At 36.3% G+C, this 11,142-nt stretch overlaps 1 protein-coding gene across 2 annotated transcripts in view; it reads left to right on the plus strand.

The window, feature by feature from the left end:
- Nucleotides 1–10,518, plus strand: part of LOC145680193 (brachyurin-like) — a 30,768-nt gene extending 20,250 nt beyond the window's left edge. For both annotated transcript variants that reach the window (XM_081750445.1, XM_081750444.1), the window contains 2 exons: nt 2,972–3,108; nt 10,168–10,518. In XM_081750445.1, coding sequence (XP_081606571.1) covers nt 2,972–3,108; nt 10,168–10,332 — 302 coding nt within the window. In that variant the 3' untranslated portion in view covers nt 10,333–10,518. The remainder of the gene's footprint in view (nt 1–2,971; nt 3,109–10,167) is intronic.
- Nucleotides 10,519–11,142: the final 624 nt, after the last annotated feature.

Consider the following 11,142-nt stretch of genomic DNA (forward strand, 5'->3'; position numbering starts at 1 on the left):
TCTCCAGATATGGGTCGTACAAGAAAATGTTTGATGGAATTAAATATATTGGATTTTTTGGATCAAGGGCCACAAAATTTTTGAACGGCCCCTAAAATCAAGTTTTTGTATTTTTTTTTTACGGAGAAAGTACGGTATATGTATAATAAAGAAATGTATATTTGTGGTAAATTTCATAGGAAAAGAATTATAAATACGAAAATTAGAATGAGTAAAACAAATTGTTGCTAAATGGACAAGAAAGTTTTATTTTCGTTTTATTGTTCTTATTTACTGCTCTTTTGACATGAAATTTGCCACATATTGTACATGTCTTTGCCGATTATACACATACTAACGTTTTAAGAAATACGGGAGAATTCGTTATCAAATTATATTCCTACAACAACACATTTATAGGCATGCGGCATTAATTTTGGATATGAATGTACGTAGTACTTTAGATGCTAAATGAAAGACACACGTAAGAAATTTTACAATATCGGCAGCAGTAGCGGTAGGTAACCTTTGAAAGCAATGGTTGCTCCTGCTTCCAAATGTTACTTTAAAATTTAGAAAATTCAGACACGAAAATATCTTTTCTATTCTCATATTTATTGCATTTACATTATTACTATAATATTCAGCTACTTTCAGCTACAGCTATACTATTCAGCTACTTCCAGCTACAGCTATAATATTCAGCTACTTTCAGCTACAGCTATAATATTGAGCTACTTTCAGCTACAGCTATAATATTCCGCTACTTTCAGCTACAGCTATAATATTCCGCTACTTTCAGCTACAGCTATAATATTCAGCTACTTTCAGCTACAGCTATAATATTCAGCTACTTTCAGCTACAGCTATAATATTCAGCTTCTTTCAGCTACAGCTATACTATTCAGCTACTTCCAGCTACAGCTATAATATTGAGCTACTTTCAGCTACAGCTATAATATTCAGCTACTTTCAGCTACAACTATAATATTCAGCTACTTTCAGCTACAGCTATAATATTCAGCTTCTTTCAGCTACAGCTATACTATTCAGCTACTTCCAGCTACAGCTATAATATTGAGCTACTTTCAGCTACAGCTATAATATTGAGCTACTTTCAGCTACAGCTATAATATTCAGCTTCTTTCAGCTACAGCTATAATATTCAGCTACTTTCAGCTACTTTGAAACATAAGGAACAATTTCCATTCAATGTAAGTTTAAAAACTATTTTTGTACAAAAGTACTACGTCAGCCTGATAAAACACTTGTTAACTGAAATGTAGCAAGCATTGTAAGACTTAAAGTATGTTTCCGTAATTATATATATTACATTTCATTTACAGAATTGAAAGCATTATCACATTCTCGAGACAACAAAATAATACAACAATACATGGTACTCAACTTCTTACAAGAGCATTAAAAAATCAGACTCGATCGGAGCATTTGGAACAACACTTTCTCTGCGCTCGTGTAAATAGCTCAAATCCAATTCTATGCACCACAATCACGCTTATATTAGTTTCTGTCAAACATGTTTCTCAGTCGTTAATGCTATGTTTTCTTCTCCAACGCCTGACCACAAGGGGTTAATTAAAAATTAGTCAACCAGTGCTAAGTGGAGAAATTGGCAACTTTATGGAAGTAGACTCTAGTGCCTGACTCTCAAGTGGCTGCAACCACTTGCCATGAGATGATAATGTCGATACAGGTTTGCTTTTCCACGTCCAAACAATAAGAACCCCTCCAATATGCTTAATATTACTGGGCGCGGTTGCAGCGCACATGCAACCACAAATATGTAAAGGGTGTAAAGGGTAAAAGGTGCAACCACAAATATAATTCCTTTTTTTTTCTCATTGTAGCTCAATGGCATATGGAATGCGATGGATCAAGGCCACATTCTCGAAAGCTCTTCATTGATTTCTGTTCTTAGCCGATTGGATTCAGTTTTTACTTTGTATTCCTATCTTTACCAGATCAATCTTAATACTGTCCTTCCATCTACACCTATATCTTCGCAATGGCCTTTCTTAGATTAGGTTTCCTGTTAAAATTCTGAAAGCCTTCCTACTTTCTTCCATTCTCGCTACATGGAAGAAACTAGGAGTTTTAACAGTGTTCTAACACTTCAAAAATATTCTTTGATACTAAAAAGGTAAACGATTGCACAAATAAGTAACCTAGTGCAACGGAGGCGTCTTATTGATATTACTCCATTCCATCACTCCCTGCTACATGGATTAATAATAATGTTTGATACCTTCCGATCGTACGCCTTTATAACGTCGACATGACGTTAAAAACTGTTCCTTAAGGAAAAAGAATGACGTATAAATTATCTTTGTACAGCAATTACAGATGAGAATATTACAGCTTGTATGACAAATCTCTATTTTGCAGACAATAACAAAACATTTCATTTCTATCCTTTCAATATAGATTACCAACAAACGTTCTGGATATTTTGGGCGTGTATTAGCGCCATCTTAGACTTTTTGGCTTCTTTGGCACCAGTTTTGCCAAGTAATAACCGGAAATAAGTATGGTTTGGATTATTTTTAAGAAATTTTACAAATATCTGTCGATTACTCTTCATTCGTACCAATTGCAGTAGTGTATATTTTTTTAAATGTTACGAAAATGAACTCCTTTCCTGTTTTAAAGAAGCTTAATTTATATATGATATTTATACCAATTACGTTAGGAGTTAGATATTTAGAAAAAAATATCTAAATTTTAAGTATTTAGATATAAAGAAGCTTAATGGATTTCTTAGAGATAAAAAGGAATTTTTTGCGATATATTTATAAATAGTTACACATAGTAAAACGTAACAGAAAAATGTAAAACTTAATGGATACAACGTAAGATCTTGCAACTCTAGCCGGATTATCCACGTCATAAATGAGCCAAATCATCCCGTAATGCTTTGTTTTTGTCAACATAATTTTGTATAATTTAAGACAATTTTCCATGTACTATGCAGATGACATGAGCAACGATTCTTACTTGAAATGGGTGAACTTGATAGCAGCACCATTTGACGACTGCCACGAAGCTTGGCCATCAACGGATGAAACGCAGATGTGTACAGAACCAGGAGATGGCAAAAGTCCATGTAGTGTAAGTATTGTACTTCCGAAATAAACATAACAGAGTGTTATCTAACAATGCCAGAGAGTATTAGTTTCTGTGTAAACACGTCTCAGAAACATTTTATTTTCGGAAATGCAATGATAGTTATGTTTAACGGAACTTATATTAAACAGGAACCAGCGTTTAACAGAACTATACAATGATAATAAGATTGTTTTTTTTTTAAAAAAAAAAAAAAGGATTAGGAATTAGATTTTTGGACTCTGAGCATATATGGTCATGTTAGCCTGTCACGTACGAGCAGTGGCGTGTTTAGGGGGGGCTTCCGGGCTTAAGCCCCCCGAAATCTTACTTACTATAGTAAAGTATATGAAATATCTTGCAGAATTTTCACATTTTCAGGCAAAGCCCCCCCCCCCCGAAAGTTAGCAAAGCCCCTCCCGAAACAAAATCGAAAACACGCCACTGCGTACGAGGGATTATGTCCCTCGGCGAGCACACTGTCCGGAAAATTGGGAGAGGAAGAGAGAAAACGGGAAAAAAATAACCCGGACTGGGACCATTATGTGAAGTATCATCTCGGCATTTCCCTGGTATGAATGAGGAAAACCTCTTGGTAGTCTAGTTATAGTCCCAACGAATTGTTTCTATTATTCCAAGATAAGAATTCTAGAGGAATTCTTATCTTGGAATAATAGAAACAATTCGTTGGGACTATAACTAGAATTCTCGTTATAATCTCTTATTTTACACAGAGTCTTGAGTTCGATTCCCGGTGGAGAGCCTTGAAATTCTAATATATTACGTAGGCTCGGTTTCACCTCCAATCATAGGTTTTTGTCTCATACAGTTTTGGTCTTGAAAGGTATGCTAACTGAACTAACCAGTTATTTTTTTTTTACAATTCTCTATCAAGGTTGGATGTAGTAAAACGGTCATTCTTATATTGAACTTCCACACTGTACGACTATTTACCAAGTGTTCCGGTTTTATGGTTGTCAGATTTCTCAGAGATAAAAAAATTTTTAGCGATAAATATTTATAGAAGGTGTTTCAAAGCAGCACCGACACCAAACATAAAACAAAAAAGTATAGACCAACCTGGGTGCACAAATGTTTCCTTTCAGACTTATAGGCTGCCGAAAACATGATAAATAAATAAATAAACTTTGAATGTCGATAGCTCTAAAACTATGGGACCTAACATAGTCGGGTCAAGATTTCACTTAGGAACTAATATGTGGCCTATCCAAATATTCAAGTTTCAGAATCCTGCGGTACTTCTGCAATTATTTTTATAGAGGTAGTTGGTGAGTACTTCAAATTATATGCATGTAGCCAAACTATCGCTCTAAAAATTATTACGTGAGTAGCACAGGATTTAGAAACATGTATTTTTTCAAAATCCCACAGTGGCATACACAAGGGGGTTCATCCCTCCCCCTTGAACAAGTTATTAGGAAAGAGAAATATTTAATATATTAAGATATAGATACAGAAACTACGCTTGTACTAAAAGAAAATGTAATTGAGTACTTGAACCTCCCTTGACAAAATTCTGCGTACCCCGCTGCTTCTTCATATTAAATCAATAAACATAAAATATAGTCAATAACCTTAATAATTAAGTAATATATTCTGTGGCTCTGTTTATAATGATATAAATATTCTGTGGCTCTGTTTATGATGACATAAATATTTTGTGGCTCTGTTTATAAATATATAAATATTCTGACGACCCGCTCGGGAGAGTAATACTCCCGGAAGTACGTTTTTTCGCGCGCTACTCTAGCCAGCTGTTTTACGCGCTATCCTAGTCAGTTGTTTTAAGTGGGTCACAAAATCTATATCATTTAGTACAAGGGGAACAAAACGAGCCTTATATCATGGAGTACAAGGGCAACAAAACGAGCCCTGCGGACTTCTAACCCGTTCCTACTACTACTACTACTTATCTGCACAAAAGTAAGTAAATCACATTTTCGAGTATTATTTTCGTATTATTTTAATTTAAAAAGTGTTATAAAAATGTAAAAAAAATGTTTAAAAAAACTTTCCTCGGGCCGGGTTTGAACTAGAGCCAAAAGAGAGTTCGTAACTAGCATATAGCGCTAGCCCACTCGGCCACGAGGACCGACAATAACAATCGTCTGAATTCTGCTATTTGAATGCAACGTGGCAAGACATAGATAACGCCAACCAATCAGAACTGTGTTTTCCGTTCCTACTTCCGGGAGCATTACTCTCCTGAGCTAGTCCTATATTCTGTGGCTCTGTTTATAAAAATATAAATATTCTGTGGCTCTGTTTATAAAGATATAAATATTCTGTGGCTCTGTTTACTCATGCGATTTAGTGTTGCTTAGTAATGTTAATCATCTACAACTTACCTTTTCTGCATTTTACATCTTTAAATCCTTAACAGTGGCAGTTCTGGAATGAAGTTACGTCGGTGAAAATTAAAATGTTATCCCTTTCAACTAAGATAAGAAATCTTCCCTAAATGCTAATTCTTGATGCAGCTTTCTGAAGTACGAGGTATGAGCAAATAATAGGGCGAATAATTTTTATTAAAAACCAAATAATAAGCTTACATGCAATTTGATTTAATCTCCTTCAAAGTACTGTCCTTGGCTAGCAATGCAATTATCCCAACGTTGAATCCATGACTGGAAGCATTTCTGGAAGGTTTCTTTTGGAAGCACATTCAGCTGCTCTGTCGGGCCCTCTTAATGTCAGAAATGGTTTCCAAACGTTTTCCTTTAAGAGACCTAATCACTGCGAAATTAAAATACCGCTAATTTTTATAGTAATTATGTGATATCTTCAAATAGATAAAAGATAATTGAAATGTGGAACAGGAGCGTCCTGGACCAGCGATGGCCAACTACGGGCCAACTTGCCGCATGCGGCTCGCGAGGTCCTCTCGTGCAGCCCTTGAGAAGATAAGTGTTAACATTTTTATATATTTTATTACATACATAAAAATCTTTGAAGATAGTTAATTTGTAATAACTTGGACTAATACACAAAGTGGATGTATGTTTTGCGCGTGTCGCGCGAAACTTTAGAGCTTTCAAAAAATTAATATGGTATTGTCATTCATAATACCTTTAGACTTTACATGACACGTTATTTTTACTACGATGCCTTTAATAGGAGTTAAAATCACTTTTGAGACAGTGTGTATCAGTCAAGAACAATCGTCAGTTCTATTTGCGGATACTTAGATACGTTAGAGAAATTATAATTTATATTAGAGTAATAAATGTGTAACGTTCCTCTTTGAGCGTTACATTTTCTCAAAGAGATTATTTGTGGAAATGTTTAATCAGCTCTTAGTTAATGTTATTTCTTTTATATTTCTCAATTCTCGACTCTGATGAAGGATTCAAGATGGTCGACAATTGGGCCAGTGTGTGTAGCTATAGTGTGCTACTTTTCTTTGTATGTCTATGTTTTGCGTTGAGCGGCTTTTGAGAATAGCTCTGACTGTTTAAAAATAATTTGAATTTTGTGTTTGTTTAAACAGAGGGATTAATTATAAACATACATATATAAACGTTTATTTATATAATTTTTATTCCCACTTAGTTATATCTGTTTTATTATTAAAGTTGTGTTTCCATACTATGCTCTGATGCGCAGTATGGAATGACCAATCAGGAAGCGAGCGGGCTGCGGAGCCCTCCCTCTTTTGTCTTAGCTTCTTGTAACGAACATGGCGGAAGTTTAGTGAGAAGCATAATTTGTCCATGTCTTTGGACATAAATTTACAGCGAATTGTGCAGTAAGCGGTCGTTCTTTTTATTATCAATGCCCTCTTAAGCATTGCTGTGGTCGAGTAGTGTGTTGGGGGAGTGAACATGTAGTGGATTATAAAGACTTCATCTAAACCTGCTCAGCATGTGCGTGTCTGACGTATTACTGGGATTGGTGTAATACTTGTTAATCACTGCTGTGATGAGAGTTGAAGTTCAGTGAGCTTTCCAAGTTCGTCTCTAGGACTACATTTAGTCGTGCGTAGCCTCGTCCTTTGACGTAGTGATTCTGTGGCATCAAATTTCTTAATAAGGGACTCCGTCCTATGTTACTGGTTATTGGTCATACCTGCTTCTGTGGAATTTAAACGTTCCTGGACTGCCAATGGACAAACGGTCCTCCTCCAATTTTGTTGAAGTTTCTTGAGTGATTCGTCGCCTATTCACTCACCAACAGTGTTGTGGCAGCTTTGTAGCGAACTTCTGTCTATCTGGTGAAAGTAGCGGTGAAATGTGCTTACTTGGCATTAACTAAGGAGGTTTCATCCTTTGGTCAACCTGCGCCGAAGCCATGGTCATGACTGCTATATGGTGGGACGTTGGAGAAGTTGTCGGGACCGGTTGCCGCCCTAGGACATTGTTCCACAATGTTTCTGCAGCATTCCTACTCGTAGAGTGGGAATGAGGTCGGGTGAGCTTTGGTCACTGTTTCCAGGTAACTATGTTTACTATTCTTTATTCCGTCCTGTGAAGAAACCGATATCGTCCAGGAAGTTGTGAAAGAAATTTGTCCACCGTTTATACATTTGTTCAAGTCGCTTTTGATCACAATATCTAATGTCATAATATTATTATCTTCGTGTGTTCATTTTTTTGCTACAGATCGTTATAAGCAAACAATAATATACATTATAAATTTCTTGGTTCTCCAGTGTATTCACATATTATCTGCGTCAATTCACAATGTCTATAATATTGTCAAAAATGAGTCTTGTCAGTAACATGTCCGAGTAAACGAAAGTGAGTCTCTATCCAGTAAGTCGAATCATACGCCGGCGGGGTAGTCTGATATCAACACCGTTTCTTTCTTGCTTTGAATAAAATCATTTCCCAGAGTTGCCTAGGTATATAATGTATTACTCGCTACCATCTAGCTCATGTTCGTCCAGTAGCGGGCATTCCGTATTGTCTATTTTCTTAAATGCTCCGTTTGATAAAGTAAAGAGAGATTAGTGATGGCTAGCTCATGTCTGTCCAGTAGCGGGCATTCCATATTGTCTATTAATATATATATATATATATATATATATATATATATATATATATATATATATATATATATATCACAATTCAAGTATTAAGTCGCCGCACTATAAATTTTGTGTAAATCCTCGAGTTGTCTTCGTGTTATGTTTAGCTATAATGCTGCTCACTAGTTCAGTGAGGCTCGACAAGACGGTGGGTATACGATACCGCTCGTACTTCGATGCGATAGTGTCAGGAGTTGAGTCTAAATTTCATTGGCTGGTCTTGTACTTCCCATAATGTTCCTACAGTGTGTATTGTTATTACCGCCGCTGTTGATTGTAAATTATGTTGAGGGACATGCCCTCCAAACAGCTGGGTGCGGACGAAGTGGAAATGTTATGTACAAAAGGGGGGGAGGTCAATCGACACAGCCGTAGGTCTACTCTCTCTCTGCAATGAGATGTTTACGAGCAGTAATGTAATTGGTAATTTCCTCTCTGTGAAGTAACCTACCGAGGATCTTGTGCTAATATTAAATTGGAAAAATGTAAACAACTCTCTCACTGTTATTAAGGGTACTGTTTAAACCTTGTTATTACTCGTCTTTGAGTTGTGTTGGCGTTGGAAGTTTGTAGAGTCCTTTAACTGAATACAGATGATTTTTTTTTCAACTGAGTCTAGCTGTCCATGTTCATTAATTTTAACGAGAGTTTCAATATTATACGTTATTACAGGAGAGTTAAATAAACAGAGTTGCAAGATATGTGGTGTTGTCCTGAATGTTTTTTTTCTCTTTCCTCTTCTTCCTCATAATCGGCGATGCCATTAGTGTGCAAGAGTCTGGGGTTGAATAGCGTTGTGTTTACTGGTCTATAATTATAGCGTAAGAAAGGAATAATATCGGCGACCCAAACTTTTTTTTCCCTTTCTTCTTTCCTTTCCCTTTCCCTAAACGTCGGCTACGGATACATCTTAAGATAAATAGTTTTTCTTTTTTTTCTTCCTTTCTTTTCAAGCTGGCTTCCCGTAGCCTGGGATGTTACGTTTTAAGCTGGCTCTCGCAGCCAGGATTTTAAGGGGAAAATTAGCTCTTTTCAAGCTGGCGATACCAGCCAAAATTCTGAAGTAACGTAAAAGTAGGACGTTTCAAATGGTTACAGCCTAGTGGAGTGGTTACAGCGTTGGTCTCACGTCTGTGTGATCCCCGGTCGATGCTTCCGAATTGTTTTCGCGTTTACCCAGCATCGTGACGCAAAGTGGGGAGTCAGGTGAAAACAAGACGTGACGGCCAGTAAGTCTAGAAAGCTACTGATGCCCCCGTTAGCGACAGGGCATCGCAGCGTGCTAACCACGTGCTAGCCGCTACGCGAGACATAGTTCAGCTGATTGCTAGAACAGGATGGCGCTAGAGCATGCTTGAGCCCATAAAATATTCTGTTACACCAAGAGCTTTTTTTTTGTAGATTAATAAATAAATCTAATAACTGTATCGCGATATCGTGAATCTGTGTAAAGTGTGTCGTAAAAAAGATGAGGAATCATTGTCTTAGGTTGGTAGCGATGAAGCTTAAATTTTCACCGGTGTCACATCCCATAAAGCCAATATTGATTCTTAAGAGGCCTCATCATGACGAAATTAAAATAACGCTAATTTTACAGTGATTATGTGATATCTTCAAATAGATAAAAGATAATTGAAGTGTGAAACAAGAGCGCTCTAGATAATATTATTTTGCGTGAGGTACCGTTATAACAAGTCACCTATTGGCTTTCCGTTTTCAGCCGTTTAGAAACGCGAAAATAAATGCCGATTTTCAAAATGGCTCGAAATCGAAAGCAGATAAGTGAGTCGTGATAACGGTATCTCATGTTAAATGATATTGTCTAGGGCGCTCTTGTTCCACATTTCGATTATCTTTTATCTATTTGAAGATATCATATAATTACTGTAAAATTAGCAGTATTTTAATTTCGCCGGGATGAGGCCTCTTAACTACAGAACTAGTAACTGCGAAATAATATATTTTTACTACTAACTAAACTACCATATATGTTTTTTTAAATATACTTTTTTCAGGGTGACAGTGGTAGCCCTCTTTTATTTGAGAATGACGGTGAACTCGTTCAAATAGCTGTAACGTCATTTGGTGGAGGATGTCCTGTTCTGACTCCCAATGGATTTACTAAAACCACTCCTTACTTGGACTGGATCTCAGAAACAACTGGAATTTCTATTCCATAATGGACTTACAGATCTTCAAGCCAATACACTGATATGGCAATACAAAATGTTGTTTAAATTGTTTTAATCACAGAGAACCTTTTTCTGTTAGGTTACTAAAATGAGTTATATTTATTTATTCGGTTTATGAAATTACTAAATTAACATGTTAACAACTACTGTATAGAATAATAAAAGTAATACCTGCTGTAATTATTCTGTTATGTTGGACCTCAAAGTTATTTTCCTTTTTCTAATATCCAGAAAACGTAATGGAAAAGATAATTGGGCGGTGTTATGCAACAACTAGTCAACCCACAAAATTAAAAAAAAATAGTTAACCCTGCTGGAGGGTTCGAACATATGTAAGGAACATACTGAAAAAATCCTGGTAACGCGTTTGCGATCGGTCTGCTATCTATGAAGAGAAAAGTCAACCCAGATACGCTAATATCTTATGGCGTCGAGAAACCTCTAACTGCGATTTCCCCAAAACTGAATCCTTGTGGGTTGAATGGTTGTTGCATAACACCGCCCAATTGTGAGTCAAGATTAACGACACGAGGAAAGCAATACCAAATAATGCATAATTAGGAGGCTTTCTAGCTTCTTACCTATAGCAGTTTCCTTATTTCCCTTGGTACCCCACATATCTCTGAGACTATGACCTTACTTTGAGAGTCAACTACTCACTTAACCCACCTCCTTTTCCACTTTCTCATACGAACAACCAAATTTAGTTTGTTCCGGGAATGTTTGGAACTGACACTAATAAATTCAAAAAATTGGATTTCAAATCTAATCTACAATAATGAACATAAACAGTCAATG

This window comes from Thermobia domestica, chromosome 3, assembly GCF_964235325.1.
Source record: "Thermobia domestica chromosome 3, izTheDome1.hap1.1, whole genome shotgun sequence".
In the NCBI taxonomy this organism is placed as follows: domain Eukaryota; kingdom Metazoa; phylum Arthropoda; class Insecta; order Zygentoma; family Lepismatidae; genus Thermobia; species Thermobia domestica.